This window comes from Eubalaena glacialis, chromosome 1, assembly GCF_028564815.1.
Source record: "Eubalaena glacialis isolate mEubGla1 chromosome 1, mEubGla1.1.hap2.+ XY, whole genome shotgun sequence".
NCBI classification, from domain to species: Eukaryota; Metazoa; Chordata; class Mammalia; order Artiodactyla; family Balaenidae; genus Eubalaena; species Eubalaena glacialis.
Genome location: NC_083716.1, coordinates 157,749,928 through 157,774,750, shown reverse-complemented (window position 1 = coordinate 157,774,750; position 24,823 = coordinate 157,749,928). Strand labels below are relative to the sequence as shown.

Here is a 24,823-nt window from a genome sequence, read left to right as displayed (position 1 = left end):
TTAGCTTATCTTACAGATCCTTCCAGGTTTTTAGCTTACAAGTCAAATTTTGCATGGTTGTTGTTAGCACTTATCTTTAGATACCACAGGTAGTCTTTCCTAACTTTCTACCCTATAATAATCCCAAAATAAAAGGATCATTACTTTCAGTGCCAAGGAAAATGAGAAATACAGCTTTTTCCACTGTAATGTTTCTTAATTAAAAGCATTTTCGCAAGTTTTCATTCAATTTAATATAATTTTTCATTGTTCCTTAAATGTTTAAATCTCCTTTAAATTTATATTTTAATGAAAAATATATGTATATACATAAAGAATATATACATTTAATAAATCAAGGTCTAAAATTAATAAAAACTAAAATTTAGTTTTATAAAAAGCAAAAGCAATATAATATAGGAAATTTGCCTACTAATTAGAAAAATTAGACACATACACAATTCATTTTCTGACTCACTGAGGTAAACTGTACAAAAAACAGAGAAGCTGCTGAAAAAATGTTTTCAGAGAATTCTTAACAGCTTAAAAAACTTTAAAAACAGTTTATCAATGTACTTAAACATAGAAACCACAAACAGTATGAGCAGCAGACCAGAAAGGCAACATAAGATTAAATTAAAATATGTATTATGTGGATCTAGTCCCCTCTCATACATATAAAAATACTGTAGTAATGTGACTGCTGCTTTTGTTTTCTAATAGACAAAATATTGCTATATTCTTCAAACTAGAAACAGGAGTCAAATCAATTGGATAGCAAACTAACACTTAACTAAGAATTTACTAATGTTAAAAAAGCTAAACTGGATCATTTTAATAAGATATGCAATAATATAAGCTGCTAGGTTTTATTATCAAAAACGACTGTTGAAGGAAATGCTATACTAATTCTAGAAAAAAAAAAAAGCTTCATTTTTAGACTTCTATGAAATAATTAAATGTTAATACTTCCTAAATTAAAAAAAGGAATTCATAAGGAGTGGCATGATTTCGGAAAGCCTATGGCTACACAAAATCATTGCCATTATTACTGGTGGTATTTGCATCTGGTAAGAGCTTTCTGATATATAGTGAACAGAACACTGTAGCTTTAATTGAAGTTTGAATGTTATAAACAGTTAGATGTCTGGCTCTGGCCTGCATTCTAATACCATCAGCAGAACAGAGATGGGAAGCATAAACAAACCTTTTAACTAGATTACAGTCTCTAAAATGGCCAAGAAATCCTTCAGCACAAACTCCTGTGTGACAAATGTGGAAGAAGGAAAATGATTTTAGAATAATGCTAAAAAAACAGCCTCTAAATTTCTGTCATTACTGGAACATGTAATTGATTTCCTAAAGATTCTGATGTCGCTTAACATTCAATAATGGTAAACTTTATATTTACTTTCCAAATAAATAAAAATCCTTTTTACTTTACATAGCAGCTATTTTTTAGATCAGTATATCCCAAGTAAAGAAGCTATTTGAAAATCAATACTTTCTTTTGTTGAATGTGGAATACTTCCCTCCCCCAACACCAGTGAGCCTAGATTATTATTTTTAGATACTAGTAATATTAAGAATGTATGGATTAAGTTAATTCGTGGTAAACAGATTAGTAGACACTTCTGAACTGGGTGTATAGAAAACAATAGCTTTGAATACATGGAAAAATTACAGAATTTAATTACAACTTCTCTAAGAAAAGGTTATATAGGTCAAGTGAAATAAGGACTCAAACCAGAATTACTCACAACCAACTTTGAATGAAGTATATGCTTTTCACCAGGTATGATATCATTAGTGATTTTCTTTTCTGTTATGTCTAGCTACATTAGAAGATATACCTTAATATATGTTAAGCCTGGCTTGCACCTTGTCTCTCTGAAGAGTTATACTGAGTCATTCCAACTTCTAAAATCTTACATGATATAGAAATACCTCAAACAGAGATGCTTAAGAGTTAGAATCTCTACTTTTAACTGAATTACCTTTAGGTTATCTAAGGAGATTATTTAGGATCACAGACTTATTCAATCCCACCAATTATTCAGACTGGTTTAAAAGCAAGAAATCACATGTTATAAACATTCCTTTCTGAAGAATAATAGATGACATAGAACAGTTCTTTAGCATTTAAAAATATTTCCAAACTCTACAGGTCCTAATGCTTTGGCATAACGTTTATAGGATAAAAGAGTCAATGTAAGCATACAGGATGAATTGCATTACTTAGGATGGATATGGAAGTTACTTGATTAATAAAATAGAATTTTAAAAAATTACCCTTTTCTCGTAAAAGCAAAGGATGTAAAAATCAACTCTGATTAGCTGGGTCAAAAAGTATCTTAATTCAGTAGCTGCTTTAAAGAACAACTATATAATAATTTAGGCATCTAGAGAATCCAGTAAGTTGTCCATTCTTATACTAAAAAAAATTTGACTTTAAGCAATACTAAAAAGAGTACATTAAACTTAATCATATATACATGATGTAGTAATTATGAAAATATTATAAGATAGAAGGTCCAGAAAATATGTATATATATATATATACACCAAAACATTAGGCAATATAAACTCCCCTTTATTTACAGGTTTTCCATTATCAACAGAGTTATATAAAAATTTTTATAGTAAATATTCACTGGGTCACAAATTGTTGGAACCTCCAAACTTCATGAAACAAGATACTAAATTTAACTCCATGCAAGACAAAGGAAGTTCAATATGTAGAAGGCCTAAATGTCATTTTTGCCATACAAAGAGAAGACTGACTTTATGTATATTTTATTTCAAGTTGCACACTGGTCTGCATCTATGTTCCTGATAAAGGATTGGATTTTTTGGTTTGTTTTTCTGTCCTTGTAAATTTTTAGAAATTTTGCATTGCTCTATCAATAAGCTACTGGGGCCATAATTTTACTAATGTTTACCAGCGTACTTACGGACTGATAAAAACTCTTTATTGTGGCTGTTTTTAATTAGAAAGTGTCATGAATTTACTATGATGGAATATTTTGCTGCCACATGAAAAAATCTTTTTTTGTCAGTAACAGGTTTCTTCATTTATAACATGGGGACAATGTTACAAAGTTCACAGGACCACTGTAAGGGCTGACTGAGATTGATAATATTTATCACAGTGCTAGACACTTATAATAAATGGTAAGCATAATTATTACTAATACAGAAAGTTAAGAATGAATGTAAAAGAGATCAGAGTTGACTGACCCTCAGAAGTCTATTTACCTTCACAAGATAATGTACCAGCAGGGGATCCCCTCCTTTTTAAAAACTGTGAATCAATATTATTCTAAAAGGTATATAAGAGCAAAGGAAATTCAGGAAATCTCTTTCTCTCTAGTATACTTTTAAATTTACTGATGAAAACTTTCTAAACATGCATTTTTCCACCTAACAGTATCCATTTAGTTAATAAAATTTATTTAGGCAGAGACATCAAATAAAGACATGACCAATTCACCTGTGGAATACAATTAAGGTATGTCTTCACATTAAATTGTAGGGACCCATCCTTGTTTCTCAGATGCCTAGCAGAGTGCCTGACATACAGTAGATGCTCAATAAATGTTTAATGAATAATTAAGTACAATCTGTTTTGCACATACTTTCAAAATACAAACAAGTTTGCAAAAGTACATAAGTTGGACGTAGGCCTTCTGGCTGACCTCCTGGGGTCCCACTGATGACTAGGAATAAATGTTCATATCTATAGAAAACTGGAAAGTTGATAACTGTCTGGGTAAGGACCGAAAAAGCAAAGTCAGGGAAACATGTCACCTAAGTATCAGTTGCTTCATAGAGATAGTAAAAGCAGCCTAATCATTCCAGTAACCTATTGTACCAGCTACTCAATGAAATAAAATTAAAATGTATCCTGAACATTTGCTAGTACATTCTTAATTGGAGTTTTTTTATCATCACTTATTTAAAATAAATCACTTTTGTCAAATTGCATCCTGTACAGAATATGTTTTTACTTATTATGAGTACTATTCGTTAACAGGATTTAAATTGTCTATTAGAAAAAGTGAGAACCACAGTTAAGATAAAGAAAAAAAATATTCATGGTAGTGAATAAATTGTAGCAGGAAGGAAAGGAAAATGGAAGAAAAGGAAGAAATTCTACATCTGAGAGTCAAGAAATTCAAATATGCCTAACTCTAATAACAATTATGACAAACAAGCAGTAGGGCCTACTGTGTACCGGACACTGTGCTGTAAGGTATATAAATGTTAACAAGAAAAAAATCTTACGCAACAGGGAAGAGATATGGGAACATATGTATATGTATAACTGATTCACTTTGTTATAAAGCAGAAACTAACACACCATTGTAAAGCAATTATACTCCAATAAAGATTTAAAAAAAAAAAAAAGAAAAAATCTTTAGTCTTACTTAAGCAGTTCATAAAGCATGAATCACAAGTAAACATTTATAATACAATATGCATTCTTCATATATATATATATATATATATATATATTTCCTTAATACAAGAGTAAGAAGGGTATTCACTGATTAATTGGAAGTGCGGGGGAAAAATAAGCATTAGGGAAAGCTGAAATAATTCTCAAAATAGTAATAATCCAAGATGAGAGAAATCAGTATCTCCTAAAAAAATCAACAATAAATTACTGAATTATAAATGGACAACATTATGGCTTTATAGCTATTTGCCTTAATATTCTTAGTATAGGCCCCCATATAAAACCCTTAAGTGCCATACACAGAATTGGGCACAAGCTTCATTCCTGACAAAAGAAAATGAGGTAGTGTAGCTCAGTGAATGTCAAGAGACCAGAGTTCTCTGGTCCACGTGCATCCACTTACAGGCCTTGGAACTATGCACAAGTTCCTCAAACTCTCTGAACTTCAGCAATATGGAAAATGAAAGAGTTGGATAAAGTGACCTCCAAGATATCACCAAGTTGAAAATTACAATTCTAAAATATATCTTAATACTTAAAAAATAAGCCATAATAAAAATAAACAGATGCCTAAAGGTAAGTCATTATCCAACTTAGAGGAGGTCTGGAATCTTCAAACCATATAGGGTTACCCTGGGGGTGGTGGGTAAGAAATGTTTTCAAAGGAAAACAGAAAGTAAGTAAAGGTATTATAATCAAGCTGTAAATTTTCACTCAGCTGCCTACTAGGAAATTACCACCCCAATTACCTACACAATTCGCTTTACTTAAGTGATTTCTTCACTAAGTTCTGCTTTCCATCTTTTATGTTAAGGTTCCTGAGGTATCAAGGTGAGGACAAGAAACCCTAGGTGGACCTGGAATAGTATTATTGGGAGACAAACTTGAACTTGGCACAGATTTCTGCTTAAGTGCACCAATTACACCTCAGAGAAAAGTAAGAAATTGTTCAAATTTATAATAGAAAGGAGGGAAATAGGACCATGTTGTTTACTGCTACACAGCTTTTTTTTCTCCCCGTGTGTAAATGTCTACTTTTGCACACAGTTGGTAATTAAAATTTTACAGAACAAGTTTCTACATACGCAATGCTTTTCTGTCAGTAAAATGTAAGTATATTGTGTTTTGGCTTTACCATCAAGAAAACAAAAAATTAAAAGTATTATCATGTCTTTCTAATATTTATGTCAAATATCCTTCTAGATTTATTTTTCTTCAATCCTTTCTAGTTGATCAAATTGCTGTTTTCACATTGCCAGTCTGATCACAAAATTGCTACTTTACAGCAGAATATTTTTTGCTGACATAAATTATGGGATCAGAGATACCAATGCAGTTACAAAAAAGGGTGTGTGTGTGTGTGTGTGTCTGTGTGAGAGAGCGAGCGAGGGGGAGGGAGGGAGGGAATGTGTGTGTGTGAATGTGTGCATCCATCTTTAAGGAAAGGATAAAGAAATGTACATATGAAACAAAATACCACTTTCCAATGTAAGCCCTAGTAAAAGGCCTACATCAGAAATATACTTTCTAGCATTTCTGAAATCAAATACAGTACTGAATTTGAAAACCATTCACTAAGAACATACCAAGTAAAAATGAAGCATACTTTTATCAAGACTGTTACTCTATAAACCTAAATTTAGATTTATCTTTCAATTAATATCTCACTACAATGCATATTCTAACTACAACATCATGATTTCTTTGACTCATGAAAACATATTTTAGAAATTTGTCTCCTTTCACACATAGTGAGCAGTTTGGTTCAGTACCCCCAAGAGATGAAAAACTCATCTCAATTTACAACAGTAAATAAATAATTCAGTTAAAACTGAAAGTGGTACCAATCCAGCAAACTATTGATGGAGAGGTTTGGCCTTCCATGAAGCCAGAACAACATAAAAGTTTTCAATGGGGATTACTTGTTCAGACAAGTTACAAAGATTAGAAAAATACCCAGATTAATTATGAAACAGATAATATTTTCATCTTATGTAAAATAAATACCAGGAACGTATATAGGGAGAAACAATACCAGTGGTATTAAAACTTTAAGCGTTTTAAGCTTTGAACTTTATATGCTGATATATGAAACAAACATTTAACAAAAAAAGCAATAATACAAGTCAAAACCTAACCAAAGGCCTCTATCAACCAAAAATTTGAAATTTTCTATGCAAGTCAGACAAAACGAAAAAAAGGAAAATTAAACCCAGAAAGCAAAACCCAATCAAGTCTGTTCCAACACTGAAGTCAATATCCAAATCACACACAGAACCAAAAAGGGTAAAACACTCAGGTCTACAAATGGATAAGCAGTTCCGATACAATCCAGATCCCGACATTTTCCCACTCAGAAACAAATGCAGTAGAGCTTTTCCTAGGGAAAAAGGAAAAAAGCTCTCCAAATGCTTTTTTTAAAGTGACATCTAGAAAGTGTGCCTCTTTCTGTCTCTTTCCCTGGCGCCTCATTGGAGGAAGGAGGGGGTTGTTTTTGTATTCTCCCCCACTGGAGCAAGACACAATCAGATGTTAGCTGGAGGAGAGAAACCACTTTTGACAACAGCAAATAAAAATAAAAAGTGCCCCTTCCTACTCTGACAGGATGGGCACCCACCTCACACACCCCTCCCCACTCCAGCCCCTCCTTCACTGCCCCCCCAGCACCACCCCCTCCTCACCCCGGAGCTCCACTGCGTATGTGGTTTGGTGCTACTGTTGCCCCGGAGTTAAAGTCAGAGCCAGAGGAAGGCAATGAAGCCCCCACAGACACACTTACCTTTCCTGCCCCCCACTTTTGAGTGCCTTCCCTGGAGCTGTGGAGGATGACACAAAGGGTAATAAAGGGGGGGGAGTGGAGGAGGAGGAGGAGGCGAAGGAGGAGGAGAGCTGGGGAAGTGGCTGCTCCCGGGTGTAGTGAGATGTCTCCAGCCAGGGCCAAGCAGCAGCAGCAGTAGCAGCAGCAGCAGCAGCAGCAGCAGCAGCAGCAGCAGCAGAGAAGGGTCTGTGTTGCTAAGAGGCTTTTGGTCTCTTTCTCTCCTTTCACGGCCAAAGAGGAGGAGGATGGAGGGGGCTCGGGAGGGAGGCTAGTGGAGGGGTGAGGGGGTAGGAGTCGTAGATGGGGGATTTTCGAAGAAGAAGAAACTCCTTCTCCTTCTCTCTCAGGCTCAATCCCCCTCTCAGGTCTCAGGGCTGGAGGGTGGGGGAAGGAACTCAGCCGCCTTCCCCCCACCCCCCTCAATTCAAGGTTGAAGTGGGGTAAAATTAGTGTCCTGTCCCTTTAAAAATAGAAATAAAAGGTGCCCCCCCTCTGCCACTGCCTCTCTCTTCATCATCAGCTGCTGCTGCTGCTGGGGTCTCTCTGCTTGGGGGGGGAGGGGGGGTTCGGGTAGAAGAGACGGGAGGCACTCACTGCGCATGTCTCTCTCTGACGGGAGGCTGGTTGGTTGAAGGCAGGAGGAGGGGGAGGGGAGGAAATGAGATGGTTTCCCAGAAGGCTCCGAGGCGATCGCGACCCGGAAGACATTGTAGCGGGGGTGTGGGGTAGAGAGGCGGGGGCGGGGAGTAGGAGGAAGTCGCTACTCTTTAACACCCCCAGTCCCCTCCTCCCCGCTAAGGGAAAGTGGAGAAACGGAAGTGGGCGTGGACGGAGGCGAAAGGAGGTCACGTGTTCGTGCGGGAGGGGGGCGGGATGGGAGAGGCGGTGCCTGCGCAGGGCATGCCGGGAGTCTTGGTGTAACGTTGGCAGCTGCAGGTGAAGCGGAGCAGGGAACGCGGCGAGAGGAGCCTGTGAAGGGATTCCCGCGGTCTCCAGAATCCTACTCTGCCCTGATAAGGGCAGGCTTTTCCGTGAGAGGTAACATGGCGTAGGCAGGCCTCAGAACGAAAGCCGTGGGCGCCAGTGGCGAAAGGCGAATCGAAAAGGGGAGGACGGAAGGGTGTGGAGACTGGGAATGCGGGAAGGGGGGCAGGCTTGTCTAGGCCAGGCAGGCCAGAAACTAGGCGGGCTCCTTCCGTCTCGTGGCTTCCCTGTGAGCCAGCCGGCGACGAATGCTTGACGAGCGTCTGGCGTCCTGATGAGAGTATATCTGTGGCAGGTGGTGACTACACCCCGGTGATGGTGAGGAATGTGATGGTCCAGGTGTAAGAGAGGAATGGGATCTCAGGAGCCTCATCAGATGACTCTGGTGACTGCTTCTTCAGCTCAGAGCGGGGCACCTGTCCAGGGAGAGAGACAAGCTGTGTGAATTTTGACAACTTCTGGCATTAGACGCATTGTTTATATGGGGTGTGAGGACCATCAGCCCTTACTTGGCTGACCTCCCTGGAATTCTGGAGGGGCTTTGGGGAGGGAGCAAGCTGGGAATTCTTCAGTGGAACTTCCCTCCGTGTCTTGCCTTGCTGCCGCAACACAACGCCTGTGGCTGTTCTCAGAAGGGCATGTGAGATCATGTAACCCTTGATAGTGTGTGTCATGGTTGAGAGAGAAGGGACATCATCGAAGTTTGCCCTTTCTGTAGTGTAGATAACAGATTTTTTAAAAAGGTATTTTAAGTGTCTTTGGTTATTAGCCTCGGATTTAGAGCCTTTGGTCTCTCAACTAAATGCTACTATTTTTGCTGGAAATAGTTTCCTTCATGTTAATTAAGAATATTTAAGAAAGGATTCATGGATTTTCATTAATAAAGTTTTTTTTTTTAGTAAAGTAGCACCGTTTCTTTTTCACATTCAGTCCATGTAATCATAACTAAAACCATTCCAGTCTTTCAGTTATGTTCCTTTGTAAAGGTGCTTTGAAAGATTATGACACATGTATAGTTGCTTTTAAGACCGAGAATCTGAAATTCCTCATGTTTATTGTGTTGGTATTATTTAATTCTGTAATGGTTCCTTTAGGGTACTCAGTTAAAGTTCCTACTTATTTTTCTTGTATGTTTTGACAGTGGATTCTATTTATGCATCATTGACTAGTGCTTTTACCACTTTCTGTGTGTGCAGTAATGTTGTCAAATGGAATAAAAACTAGACTCCTGTGCCTTGAAGTTTTGTTTATATTGGAACCAAATGTTTGCCACTTTAGAACAGAAAAAAATTATAGCAGAGGCATAAAAGTGCCTTAGATAACAATTTTTAAATCTTTTTTATGGCAAAATACTAAATGTGCAAAAAAGTGTACAGATCATAGATATGCAGTATAATGAATAGATATAAAGTGAACAAAATGTGCAAAAATGCACAAATCGTAGATGTACAGTATAATGAATAAAGTGAACACTGTAATCACCACCAAAGTGAAGAATTAGAACATTGCTGGCACCCTCTCCGCCCCCCCCCCCCCATTCATTCTTATTCATTCCTCTCTCCTCACCACACCCAAAGGTTAATTGGGATTGTCTGGATTTTTATGGTAATGATTTCCTACTTTTATTTCAAGTATTTTTTACCCACCTTTGTCAGCATTCGTAAACAATATACATTAATTTTGCCTGTTTTTTACCTATCTGTAATTGAATTCTGTTATGTATAGTTTTTCTCCCATGTTGAAATTTTTAATCCTGTTAACAGCTTTAGTTCACGTATTTTCATTGTTGTATAGTAATGTTTATAGTATAGTAAGTGTAGTAAGTCTTTTTATGAATAAACCACAATTAATTTAACTAGTCTAGTATTATGGACATTTGGATTGTGTCCAGTTTTTAGTGCTTAGAAATAATGCTTCTGTGAATGTTCTTAACACATGCATTTTATGTACATAGCATGCATTTCTGTAGAGTGTAGATTATGCCAAACTTTCCAAAGCGAATATATAAATTTAGACTCCACCAACAATGTATGATAGATCCTTTTTTCTACAGTTTTCATAACAGTTGATATTTTTTGTTTTTGCCGACCTGATGAAGGTAGCTTTAGGTTATTGTTTTAATTTGCAGATCCTAGCTATTAATGGGGTTGAGCATTTTTTTCAAAAATTTTTTGGGTGTTTTAGAGGCAAATGTTGTGAGGCATTATGTTCCTGTAAATGTCTTTACTGTACCCTATTAGTTAGACTGGATGTAGAATTCTAAATTGGTAATGTTTCTCTTCAGATTTGAGAAGGAACTCTTAGTGTTTGATATAAAGTTTGAAGCCATTCTTATTTTTAACACTGCACTTTACTTCTTCCCTATGGAAGCTTCTACAACCTTTTTGTCTGAAACTTAGAGAATCTTCTCTTTGTTTTACCCAGTGTTCTGAAATGTCACAGTAATGTGAGGTGACTTATGAGTCTATAGAAATCTACTTTGCTGTGCATTTCATGTATTCTTTCAGTCTGGCAACCTGTATGCCTCAGCTCTGAGAAAGTTTCTGATACATTTTCTGTAATTTCCTTGCCTCTGTGTGTTTTGTAACTGCAATTAGATATTGTACTCCTGGACCTATTTCTTTTCTCCCATTTTTCATCTTTTTCCAGTCTTTTGCTTTTCACTTTCTGGGAAATTTACTTGATTTTTCAAGCCTTGAAACTTCCGTTTCTCTTATCATATTTTTAATTTTGAATACCTTTTTTTGATCTTTGTATTTTTTTCCAAAGCATTCTGGTATTTTTTTTCTCTTTATGGATTTAAAGTTTTGTTTTGAGGTTTATTTCTCCCTGCGTGCTCTGTGTTTTCTAAGTTATTCTTTCTGTTGGTATATTTTAGTCTCATTTTAGAGGCTTTCCTCAGCTCTGTTGTGATCCTTGATTCTGTGTTCAAATTTATGTAAGGGGCATTGGAAACCTATTTCATGTCTCTCTTAACTTAGCTAGGGTTTGCTAGCTGTTGATGGTTCTCACTGTGGAAAGATTTGGCTGGGACATATTTCGGGGGGAAAACCCTGATATCAATTTATTTAGGTATTTGGAAGCTTTTTCTCTAAGAGTGCAACAAGAAGGATTTTCCAGTCTTCTGCTTATAAGTCAGTGGTTCTCAGTTGTGGCAATAAGATCTCCCCAGGGGACATTTGGCAATGCCTAAGAGACACATTTGATTATTAAGAATGGGTTCCTACTGAAAACAGGTGGGTAGATGCTGCAGGTGCTGTTGAAAATCCTAGGATGCACAGGGCAGCCACCCACAACAGACAGTTATCCAGTTCAAAATGTCAGTACTGCCTATCATGAGAAATCCTGCTCCAGGGTTTAAGCCTGATTTCCAGTGCTCTGAGAACCAGGTGAAAGCAGAGCTCAGGAATCTCAACATTCTCTCTCTCTCTCTCTCTCTCTATATATATATATTTTGATATTTATTTTTATATTTATGTATATATTTATTTATATTTATATATATATAGATAGATAGATAGATATTCCTGCGCTAGGCAGGAATAAGCAAATATTGTTTCCATATGACAAGTCTTTAGCTATTATTTGAAATGCTTTCTTTGTAGTGAAACTGTAGTCACAAAACATCAGCAGAGGACCGTGTATCTGAATATATCTTTGTGGGGTTGTGTTATTTTTAACCACAACTTGGCCACAAATTGTTTAAAGAAATTGAAAATATTTTTGCGTTGAATGGTTTAGGAATGAACACATAATAGTCTGCTAATTCTGTTTTGGGGAATGTGTTTCTGCTGTTAAAATCTAAAATGTTCCTCAAACAATCCTTTATTCACCTTAGCTCTGCGGTTTCTAGTGGAGGTGGGACTGCCTCCTACGGGGTGTTTGTGGGGCATTTCTGGTCCCAAGGACGGCAGCCAGTCCCAGAGAGGGCAGGGGCCAGGATAGACTGCCTGCCGTGCTCGGGGTGGTCCAGCATGAGGAAGAACGGCTCTGTGCCCGCACGTACCTTTCCCACGTCTCCCAGGATGTTTACATGGGTTAAAAAAAAAAAATGAACATTATGATTTGAGCCTAGTACTCCATTTTTAAAATAAACACATAGTATTTTTGCAGGGTTTTAACGTACACTGAAATTTTCCACAAATGCAATTACTGAGTAATTTGAGGGAAAATAGTACTTTGTTTTGTTGGGAACTTTACCAAGAGGTGTTCATCATTTTGGCAACGCCCTTGTGGGATCTGAGCTGCTGGTAGGGCACACCTGTATCCGTCTTCATTTGTAGCCATGGCCTGCAAATATATAACAGAGGGAATTGGGGATTCATTATATATATATAGACCTGCTTTGTGTTCTGATGGAGTGGAATAGAGGTTCTGTTTAATTTTAACCATTTTAGCACTGCAGGTCTTTTGGAGATGGCTTTGTCAATGAATTCTATCCAAAATTAAAATACTGGTTATTAAGTGACCTTGATGTTATGTGTTCATCTTATTTGAACAGGATTGGCTGATCAGTCTGGATAGCTTTGTATATTTTACTAATGCTTTAATGGGAAAATAAAATGTGAGTTGACCATTATAAACTAGGAGGTAGATGAAGTATGGAACAGACAGTTGTTCCCCATCCTTTTATTTCAATTTGTTTCCCCCTTTTCAGTCCCAGTCTGCCTTAAATGCTTATCTTCAAGCAAGCATTTGTTGGGGTTGTTAGTTTTTCCTAATTTTTTCTCCTTAATCTCACATTCTTCTCTGTCTCCCTCCTCACCTCCAATAAAAACACAACAAAATCTTAGTCTTTTATATTTTATACTGCTTCCTTGATTAATATTGGAATTGAAATTTAGTATGACATTTTGACTGAAAGGTTGAAGTCAGACTTGGCAAGATTAAAATTCTAAGTGTGTTAGCTTTTCTTTTGGCACACATATGCACATTTTCATGTTTCCTTAGGGCTTTCATCTTTCTGCAATTTAAAAAATATACATATTTTTATGTAGATGACCCAGAAATGTCAACTTATATTGTTCTCAACACAATCATTTCTCGTTCAGTATATGTCTGGGTCAACTTACTTTATGATGAGTAAATACCAAAAATATTTTCTCTAAAAGCTAGGTGGTTTGTATCATGTCCAGTTGTGTTATAGCGCCACTCTGATGCAATGTCTCATGGGCCTAATGTATTTAAAATTTTATGTTGAAATAAGTTTTATATATGTGACATACATTTTAAAAGTTTTTTACTGTCACAGCACCGATTATTCTGTATACTCAAATTATAAGATACATTATTTAATTTAAATACACAAGATAATTATTTTGTAAGTTACCAAAAAGTAATATGCATTCAGTGTAAAAATGATAAGAAAAAATGAAAATTACCTATAATCCCTATACCTATAAATCTGTTAAGATGTTGATATATGTAATTTTAGTGTTTTTTACCTATGTTTGTGTACATTTATTAACAAAGCTGCATCATAAAATTTTGTTATATTCTTTTAAAAGAAATAACATGTAGCTAGCATCTTTCCAATGTATTACGTACTTGTATAAAATAATATGATGCTTATTTGCTTTATATTGCAGATATCTGCCAGCCTCTGGGAGCTATATTCCTGAATAATGCCATGATCAGTGTTGACAAGAGAAAATAAAATATAAAAAATTTTCTCATTCCCTATATAAATGTTCTTCAAGCATCTGATTTCTTTAAAAACAACAACAAACAGATGAATTAATTTTAAAGTAGTTTTAAAGTAGCTAACATTCCCCTTGAATTACCGTCCATTGTTTTACAAATATTCCTGTAGGGTCACAATCTGTTAAAGCAGATTTTGCCCATACATTTTATTTTTTTTACTTCATTTTATAGATTGTCTGTCTTACTGACTTGAACTGATTATCTTTTGTGCTTACATTTCATTTTCACAAATCTTCTATAAGCTTGTTTTCCTACCTGGTGTTTTCACAAATAGTGCCTTTGATTGTGCCTTTTTTTTTTTTTCTTTGAAATTTTTTAATGGATGTGGGGTTTTTTTGGTTTGTTTGTATTCCAGAAAAATTGAGTGTATAGTACAACGAATTGCTGTATATCCACACTCACCCAGTTCCTCTTACTATTAACCTAGTTTCCCTTATTATTAACATTTTGCGTTAGTGTGGTACATTTGTTACAATTGATTAACCAGTATTGATGCATTATTATTAATCAAAGTGTATAGTTTACATTAAGGTTCAGTCTTTGAATTGAACATTATGGGTTTTGACAAATGTATAATGACATATATCCACAATGACAGCATCATACAGAATAGTTTAACTGCTCCAAAGTCCCCTATGCTCTATGCTCCCATGCATGCCTTGAACTCTTGGCAACCACTGATTTTTCATTATCTCCATAGTTTTGCTTTTTCCAAATTGTCATATTGTTTGAATCATACAGTGTGTACCCTTTTCAGATTTGCTTTTTCCCTTAGCAATATGCCTGTAAGTTTCCTCCATTTCTCTTCATGGCTTGATAGCTGATTTCTTTTTAGCGCTGAATATTTCATCTTATGGATGTATCACAGTTTGTTTATCCATATACCTACTGAAGGGCACCTTGGTTGCTTCGAAGTTTTGGCAATTATGAATGAAGTTATCATAAACATTCAGGTGCAGGTCTTTGTGTGGACATAAGTCTTCAGTTCACTTGGGTAAATACCAAGGTGCATGATTGCTGGATTATGTATAAGAGTACATTTAGTTTTGTAAGAAACTGCCCACCTGTCTACCAGAGTGGGTATACCTACCATTTTGCACTCCAGTCAGCAATAAATCAGAGTTCTAATTACTCCATGTCCTCATCAGCACTGGTCTTGTCATTGTTTTGGATTTAGCCATTCTAACGGTTATAGATTGTTGTTTTAATGTGTAATTCCCTAGTGATACATGATATTGAACATCTTTCTTATCCTCATTTGCAATCTGTATGTCTTATTTGTTGAGTTGTGTGTCCAGATCTTTTGTAAATTTTTAACCTGGATTGCTTATTTTTTTATAGTTGAGTTTTAAGAGTTCTTTGTATATTTTGGATACCAATCTTTTATCAGATATGTGTTTTGCAAATATTTTTTCTCAGTCTGTGGCTTGTCTTCATTCTCTTAATGGTGTCTTTTGCAGAACAGAAAATTTTACTTTAAATAAAGTCCATTTTATCACATTTTCTTTCATGGTTCATACTTTTGGTGTTGTATCTAAAAATTCATTGCCAAACCCAAGGGCACCTACATTTTTCCTATGTTCCTTTTTAGAAGTCTTATAGTTTTGTGTTTTGCGTATAGGTCTCTGATCCATTTTGCGTGAAAAGTATAAGGTGTATGTCAACTCATTTTTTTGCCTGCAGATGTCTAGTTGTTCCACACCATTTGTTGAGAAGCGGAGAAAGACTTATTTCTCTTTTGAATTGCTTTTGCTTCTTTGTCACAAATTAGTTGACTGTATTTATGTGGGTCTATATCTGAGCTCTCTATTCTGTTCCACTGATTTGTTTTTCTGTTCTTTCCCCATTACCACACTGTATTATTATCTGTTATATTAATAGTAAGTCTTGAAGTGGGGTAGTTTCTGACCTCCAGCTTTGTTCCTGTTCAGTATTGTATTGGCTGTTCTGTGTCTTCTGCCTTTTCATGTAAACTTTAAAATCAGCTTATTATATCCTTAAAATAACTTACTATAATTTTGATTGGGATTGCATTGAATCTGTAAGTCAGGATTGGAAGAACTGACATCTTAACACTATTGAGTCTTCCTATCCATATACATGGAATGTCTCTCCATTTATTTAGATCCTCTTTGATTTCTTTCATCATAGTTTTATAGTTACCTCATATAGATCTTATACATATTTTGCTAGATTTATAATACATTTTTTGCGGGGCTTTTGGGTTTTTTGATACTAATGTAAATGGTATTATATTTTTAATTCCGAATTCCAGTTGTTCGTTACTGGCATAGGAAAGCAATTGACATTGGTAATACTAACCTCTCTCTCTCTCTCTCTCCTCCCCCCATATATATATATATATATATATATAAAACCTCCACCCTTGCTTCAATACCTTATTGATTCCAATAGTACCTATTGTGTGTGTAGATTCTTTGGGATTTTCTACATACACGGTCATGCCATCTGCAAACAGACATTTTTACTCTTTCCTTCCTGTGTACCTTTTCTTTTCTTTTCTTGTCGTACTGTATGATGTTGACTGGAAGTGGTGATTCTTGCATTGTTCTTGATCTTAGTGGGAAAGCATCTAGTTTCTTAGTATTAAAAATGATGTTAGCTATAGATTTTTTTAGTTAGTTTTTTTTTTTTTTTACCAAGTTGAGAAGGTCCCTTAAGAGTCCTAGTTTGCTGAAATTTTTTATCATGACTGGATGTTGGATTTTGTCAAATGCTTTTTCTGCAAAGAAGATATTTTTTCTTTATCCTGTTGATGTTGTAAATTACATTAATTGCTTTAGGAATGTTGAATTAACCTTGCATACCTGGAAAAAATTCCACTTACTCTTTGTGTATAATTATTTTTATGTGTTTTTATTTCTATGTGTTTATCATAGAAATTTTGGAAAGCCAATAAGGAATCACACAGATAAGAATTGTGGTGCAGAATGGAATAAGAGACTCTCTGTCCTTGCAATATCTTTTTTTTTCAAATTGAAGTATAGTTGGTTTACAACGTTGTGTTAGTTTCTGGTGTACAGCAAAGTGATTCAGATATACATATATATACGTATTCTTTTTCATATTCTTTTCCATTTATTACAGGATATTGAATACAGTTCCCTGTGTGATACAGTAGGACCTCATTGTTTATCTATTTATCTGTATCATTGTTTATATTGTTTATCAGTTTATATCTGCTAATCCCAAACTCCTAATTTATCCCTCCCCTCTCCCCTTTCCCTTTGGTAACCATAAGTTTGTTTTCTATGTCTGTGAGTCTATTTCTGTTTTGTAAATAAGTTCATTTGTATCATTTTTTTAGAATCCACATATAAGTGATATCATATGATATTTGTCTGTCTTGTCTGATTTACTTCACCTAGTATGATAATCTCTAGGTCCATCCATGTTGCTGAAAATGGCATTATTTCATTCTTTTTTATGGCTGAGTAGTATTCCTTTCTTGTGTGTGTGTGTGTGTGTGTGTGTGTGTGTATACATGTGTGTACGTGTGTGTACATACATTGTCTTTTCTCCATTGTGTATTCATGCCTCCTTTGTCATAGATTAATTGACCATAGGTGCATGGGTTTATTTCTGGGCTTTCCATCCTGTTCCATTTATCTATTTGTCTCTTTTTATGCCAGGACTGTACTGTTTTGATTACTGTAGCTTTGTAGTATAGTCTGAAGGCAGGGAGCATGACTCTTCTAACTCCATTCTTTTTTTCTCAAGATTGTTTTGGCTATTTGGGGGCTATTGTATCTACGTACAAAGTTTAAAATTATTTGTTCTACTTCTGTGGAAAATACCATTGATAATTCAATAGGGATTGTACTTAATCTGTACCTTGCCATGGGTAGTATGGTCATTTTAACAATATTGATTCTTCCAATACAAGAACACGGTATACTTTTCCACCTGTTTGTGTTGTCTTCAATTTCTTTCATCAGAGTCTTATAGTTTTGGTATTACAAGTCTTTTGCCTCCCTAGGTAGGTTTATTCCTAGATATTTTATTCTTTTTGATGCAATGGTAAATGGGATTGTTTCATTTTATTGACGTAAAGTTGCTTGTAGTAGTCTCTTATGATCTTTTCTATTTCTGTGGTGCCAGTTGTAACTTTTTTTATTTCTGAATTTATTGATTTGGGCCCTCTTTTTCTTGATGAGGCTGGCTAAATGTTTATCAATTTTGTTTATCTTCTCAAAGAACCAGCTTTTAATTTCATTGATCTTTTCTATTTTTTTAGTCTCTGTTTCATTGATTTCTCCTCTGATCTTTATGATTTCCTTATACTAACTTCGGAATTTGTTTGTTCTTCTTTGTCTAGTTTCTTTAGGTGTAAAGTTATGTTGTTTATTTGACATTTTTCTTGTTTACCAAGGTAAGCTTGTATCGCTATAAACTTCCCTCTTAGAACTGCTTTTGCTGCATTGCATAGGTTTGGATCATTGTGTATTCATTTTTATTTGTATCTAGGTATTTCTTGATTTCCTCTTTGTGTTCTTCAGTGATCCATTGGTTGTTTAGTGGCATATTGTTTAGCCTCCATGTGTTTATTTTTGACAGTTTTTTTTCTTGTAGTTGATTTCTACTCTCGTAACATTGTGATCAGAAAAGATGCTTGTTATGATTTCAGTTTTCTTAAATTTACCAAGGCTTGTTCTGTGGCGTAGCATGGGATCTGTCTAGGGCAATGTTCTATGTGCACTTGAAAAGCATGTATTCTGCTTTTGGATGGAATGCTCTCTATATATTAATTCAGTCCATTTGGTTGAATGTGTTATTTAAGGCCTGTGTTTCTTTATTGATTTTCTGTCTGGATGATCTGTCCATTGATGTAAGCGAGGTGTTAAAGTCCTCTACTATTACTATGTTACTGTTCATTTCTCCTTTTATGTTAATATTTACCTTATTTATTGAGGTTCTCCTATGTTGGGTGCGTATATATTTACAATTGTTATATCTTGGATTGATCCCTTGATCATTATGTAGTGTTCTTGTTTGTCTCTTGTAACAGTCTTTATTTTAGTTTGAACGTCTATTTTGTCTGATACAAGTATTGCTACTCCAACTTTCTTTTGATTTCCGTTTGCATGGAATAATTTTTTCATCCCCTCACTTTCATTCTTTATGTGTCTCTAGATGTGAAATGAGTCTTTTGTAGGCAGATACATGCATCTTATTTTTGTATCCATTCAGCCACTCTGTCTTTTGCTTGGAGTGTTTAGTCCGTTTACATTTAAGGTAATTATAGATATGTATACTCTTATTGCCATTTTGTTAATTGTTTTGGATTTGTTATTATAGGTCTTTTGTTCCCCCTTCTTTTGTTCTCTTGTGACTTGATGACTATCTTTAGTGTTATGTGTGGATTCCTTTTTCTTTTTTTGTGTGTATATTGTAGATTTTTGGTTTGAGATTACCATGAAGTTTTTGTATAACAGTGTGTATATATATGTGTGTGTATGTATGTATATATGATTGTTTTAAGTTGTTGACCTCCTCAAGTCCATTTTAAAACCCTGCGTTTGTACTCTGTTTCCTTCACATACACTGTTTTTGATACTGTATTTTACATCCAATTGTTCTGTATATCCCTTAACTGTTTATTGTGAATATGGATGTTTCTACTACTTTTGTCTTTTAAACTCCCTACTAGCTTTGTGTGTGGATGATTTTCTATCTTTACTGTATGTATGCCTTTCCCAGTGAGCTTTTTCATTTCGTAGTTTTCTTGTTTCTAGTTGTGACCTTTTCTTTTTGCCTAGAGAAGTTCCTTTAACATTTGTTGTAAAACTGGTTTGGTGGTGCTGAATTCTTTTAGCTTTTGCTTTTCTGTAAAGCTTTTAATTTCTCCAGCAAATCGAATGAGAGCCTTGCTGGGTAGAGTATTCTTAGTTGTAGGTTTCTTTTTCATCACTTTGAATTTATCATGCCTTCTGGCCTGCCAAGTGTCTGCTGAAAAATCAGCTGATAGCCATATGGGAGTTTCTTTGTATATTATTTGTTGCTTTTCCCTTGTTGCTTTTAATATTCTCTCTTTATATATATATTTTTAGTATGTATTTATTTATTTGTTTGGCTGCATCACGTCTTAGTTGCAGCACGTGGGATCTTTGTTGCCGTGTGTGGAATCTTTAGTTGTGGCATGCAGGATCTTTAGTTGCAGCATGAGAACTCTTAGTTGTGGCATGTGGGATCTATTTCCCTGACCAGGGATCGAACCTGGGCCCCCTGCATTGGGAGCACGGAGTCTTGGCCACTGGACCACCAAGGAAGTCTCTATTCTCTCTCTTTTTTTTTTTTTCCTATTCTCTCTTTATCTTTAATTTTTGTCATTTTGTTTACAATGTATCTTGGTATGTTCTTCTTAGAGTTAATCCTATATGGGACTCTGTGCTACTTGGACGGGGGTGACTGTATCCTTTCCCAGGTTAGGGAAATTTTCAGCTATTATCTCTTCAAATATCTTATCAGGCCCTTTCTCTCTTTCTTCTCATTCTGGGGCACCTATACTGCGAATACTAGTGCACTTGATGTTGTCCCAGAGGTATCTTAAACTGTCCTCGTTTCTTTTCTTTTCTTTTCTTTTTTTTTGTTAAGCTGCAGTGATTTCCACTACTCTGTCTTCCAGCTCACTGATCCGTTCCTGTGTATCATTTAGTCTACTGTTGATTTCTTCTAATGTATTTTTCATTTCAGTTATTGTACTTTTCATCTCTAGTTCTTTATATTTTCTAACTTTTTGTTAAAAACTTCTAACTTCTCGCTCTGTGCCTTTGTTCTTCTCCCGAGTTTTTTCATCTTTATGATCATTACTCTGAACTCTTTCTCAGTTATATTGCCTGTCTCCACTTCACTTAGTTATTTTTCTGGGGTTTTATCTTGTTCCCTGCATCTGGAACATATTTTTCTGCTGCCTTATTTTTCTGAGTTGCTTTTTGTATTTTTATGTGTGTGTCAGGTTGTTATGTTTTTTAACCTTGGAGAAGTGGCCTTCTGTAGGAGACATCCTATGTCTCCCAGCAGTGCACTCCCCTTTCATCACCCAAGCTATATGCTCTAGGGTTTTCCCCTAAGAGGGCTGCATGGGTCCTTCTGTTGTGGCAGGTTGACTATGTAGGTGGTCTGGTAGGCTTGGTTGCCCCCTAGTCCAGTTGGTTGCCACACTCTACCTTGTTTGGATGCTGCTGGCTGCTGTTTAGTGGGGCCTGGTTACAAGGTGGCTGGTTGCAGAACCGTAGGGGACCCCAGGGCTAGTACTGGCTCTTCTGGGTAGAATCAGGGTCCCCAAGACTCTGGGACTGTTGCCCACCCCCTGGGAGGTGGAGCCAGATCTGAGGTTAGTGCTAGACTACTGGCAGGCAGAGCTGGTTCCTGGAATCTGGCTGCAGGCCCTGAGGTCCAGAGCTCATTTCAGATCGTTGTTTGGCGGGGGGGTTGGTTCCCTGACACAGTTGAGTATGGAGTCTGGGGTGTCCCAAAGCTTCCATTCGCCTGCTAGTGGACAGGACCAGGGCCCAGCTGGTCCCAGGGTAGGGTCTGGCCTGCTATGGGTGGCCTGTGTCCACAGGCTTCAGGATTGTAGTTTTCTGGTGTCTGCTCCCTGGTGGGTAAATCTGGTCTAGAGGCTAGGGCAGGCTTCCTGGTGGGAAAGGCCATGCCTGTCCATTAGTGGGTGGAGCTGTGTCTTGGCCCTCTGGTGGGCAGGGCTGTGTCTAGAGAGTTGTCTAGAGGCAGCTGTGGGCTCAGGAAGTCTTTAGCCATCCTGTCTGCTGATAGGTGGGGTTGCATCCCTGCCCAGTTTGTTGTTTGGCCTGAGGCGGTCCATCACTACAGGCTGTTGGGTGAGGCCAGGTGTTGGTGCTAATGAGTGAACATGGCAGCTGCTGGCAGCTTGTTCACATGGTTAAATGTTCCCAAATATGTCAGCCACCAGTGTTTGTGTCCCCGGGTGAGCTGCAGCCACCTCTCCGGGAGACTCTTCAAGACCAGAAAGTAGGTCTGGCCCTGGCTCCTATCAAATTACTGCTTTTGTGCTGAATCCCAGTGCACATGGTATTTTGTGTGCCCCTTTCAAGAGTGATATCTCTATTTTTCCCAGCCCTGTGGGGCTCCTGCAGTTAAGCCTGCTTGCCTTCAAAGCCAAATGCTCTTGGGGCTCATCTTCCTGGTGCTGGAGCCCCTGGGCTGGGGAGCCTGACATGGGGCCCAGAGCTCTCATGCCTGTGGGAGAACCTGTGCAATATAATTATTCTCTGTTTTGTGGGTCACTGACCTGGGGGGAATGGGATTTGATTATATCACAAGTCTGCCCTTCCTACCCATCTTACTGTGGTTCCTTCTTTATGTTTTTAGCTGTAGAAGATACTTTTTGGCAGGTTCCAGTCTTTTTCATCCATGGTTGTTCTGCAGATAGTGTGATTTTGGTGTTCTCATGAGAGGAGGTGAGCTCATGGTCTTTCTACTCTGCCATCTTGGCTGCTCTCTTCTCCAGGTTCTTTCACATTCAAGATGGCATTCTGGAGTGGCACTGCTTTTAAAACTCATAGTGGACACTATGTTGCCAGAGCTCATGAGGCCTATGCAGATCAGGTCATCCTCTGGGTATGCAGGCGGTAGTCCCCTGCAGCAGAGTGCTCTAAAACACAGATATTCCATGTATAGAAATGCCTCAGTTATCCAGCGATCAGACATCCAGCAGCCTAAAGCATCTGGAATGGCTCCAAACCCACAAAAAAAAAAAAAAAAGCACTGTCATTCATAATTTTTGATTTTTGATTTTTCTTATTTGACTTTTAATCTCTGTATTGTGGGATTTTCTAGTTATCTTTTTATTATTTATTCCTAGTTTAATTCCATTATGGTATTAGAGCATACTTTAATATGATTTCTAGTCTTCCAAATTTTAGGTGTGTTTTTATGGCCCAGAATGTGGTCTATCTTGGTGAATGTGACATGTGAACTTGAGAAGAATGTGTATTATCTTATTGGAGAATTAATTCCTTTATCAATATGTAATGCCCTCTTTATTCCCAATACTACTTCTTGCTCTGAAATTTGCTCTATGTGAAATTAACATAGCTACTTAAACTTTCTTTGGATTAGTGTATGTCTTCTTCCATTTCTGTACTTTAATGTGTGTCATTTTTAAAGTCAGTTTCTTATAGAGAACATAAAGTTGTGGTTTGTTTTTTTAACTACTCTGTTTTTAATTGGTCTATTTATTTAGACCATTGACATTTAAAGTCATTACTGACATAATAGATTTATATCTACCACATTTATTACTGTTTTCTTTTGTTTCTGTTGTTCTTTGTTTCTTTTTTGTCCTCTACTCTTTTTTTTTTTTTTATTATTTCTGCCTTCTCTGGTTTTAACCAGGCATTTTATATTTGGGTTCTTTTCCTCTTTCAGGCTATAAATTATACTTTTTAAAAACTTCTTTTAGTGGTTGCTGTAGTATTTGCAGTATACACTTAAAAGCAATACAAGTCCACTTTCAAATAACACTATACCATTTATCGGGTAGTACAGGTATCATATAACAGTATTTCCAGTTCCTCACTCCTATCCCTTGTAACATTTTCTCTCATCACTTCTACATTGTTAAGCATATCAATGGTATTCTTTATTTCGGTGCCACTGTTTTCTATTTCTGGCATTTCCTTTTGATTCATTCTTTGCTTGTTACATTGCCCATCTGTAATTGCAGGTTGTCTGCTTTTTCCATTAGATCCCTTAGCATATTAGTCATAGTTGTTTTAAATTCCCAGTCTATTAATTCCAAATTCTCTGCCATATCTGAATCTCTTTCTGTCTCTTCAGTCTCTTCAAACTGTGTGAGTGTTTTTCTCCTTTTATTATGCCTTGTAATTTTTTTGTTGAAAGCCAGACATGATGTACTAGATATAAGGAACTGAGGTAAATAGGTCTTTAGTGTGATATTTTATGTTCCTTTATCTCAGAGGTAGGCTGTGTTTATTGTTTACTGTACCTGTATGTGTCAGAAGCTAAAATTTCTTCTTGTGTCCTTACTTTTGTCTCCACTCTTTTCTTTGAATTTCTTTAGCAATTTCTTAAATAAGGTCTGAGAGTTGTTCTTTTAGTTGTAATCCCCCGTTAAAATACCCAAGCCCCATCGATATGGTAAGGTGTGAGGGGAGGGGAAACATTCCATGTTTCTTTGATTTGGTCTTCGTTTTGTTTTATGTTTGTGAGAGAGCCTGTGTGCCTGGGATGTGACTTTCACAGGTGCTTGTCAGCTCCCTCCCCCCCATTCTCCAACACACACACACATTACCCTTTCTAGGTGAGTCAGGAAGGCTAGAAGGAGCTAGAGTTGTGTATTTCTTTTCCTCAGGTCAGTTACGCTCTGGTAAAAGAGCTTCCTTTCAGGGCAAGCCCTGTTAAGGAGGACAGAATGCTCTTGGATGTATTTCAGTATGGGTACTTTTCCCTTACCCCTGTTGAAGCAGGAGGAGACTTTTCTCTGGCCTTCTCTGAGAACCTAGTGAGGTTCCTGGAGGTAAAATTCAGGAAAGTTGGGAGGCTTCCCTAAGACTGGGCCCTCTTGGAGTTTTTAACTTAAACTTGTCTACATTGAGTCTCTAGCAGTTTGTCAATTACATTTTAAGTTTTCATACCTTGGAACTGGCTTCAATGTAATTTCTGTTTCCAGGCTTCTGCTCCAATAAACTGTGATTCTCTATATCTGCCTGTGTGTCTCTAATTTTAGAGGAAACAGTTTACCCTATGACCTCATTCCTCTTACGGATTAAGGGAGAGTTGTTTTTTAGTTCAGTTTTTTTCTTGTGAGGACAAGAGTATCTACCTCTAAGCTCTTTATATGCCAGACAGAAAGC

At 36.6% G+C, this 24,823-nt stretch overlaps 2 protein-coding genes across 2 annotated transcripts in view; one reads left to right on the top strand and one right to left on the bottom strand.

The window, feature by feature from the left end:
- LOC133091476 (uncharacterized) overlaps positions 1–12,530 on the bottom strand; it is a 184,535-nt gene extending 172,005 nt beyond the window's left edge. Inside the window, exons 1-3 of the mRNA XM_061190823.1 lie at positions 12,444–12,530; positions 8,550–8,659; positions 7,221–7,719 (exon numbers count right to left, since the gene is read on the bottom strand). Coding sequence (XP_061046806.1) covers positions 7,221–7,719; positions 8,550–8,659; positions 12,444–12,530 — 696 coding nt within the window. The remainder of the gene's footprint in view (positions 1–7,220; positions 7,720–8,549; positions 8,660–12,443) is intronic.
- Positions 8,141–24,823, top strand: part of ORC4 (origin recognition complex subunit 4) — a 99,156-nt gene continuing 82,473 nt past the window's right edge. The window contains exon 1 of the mRNA XM_061199864.1: positions 8,141–8,297. The gene's annotated coding sequence lies outside the window, so the exon portion shown is untranslated. The remainder of the gene's footprint in view (positions 8,298–24,823) is intronic.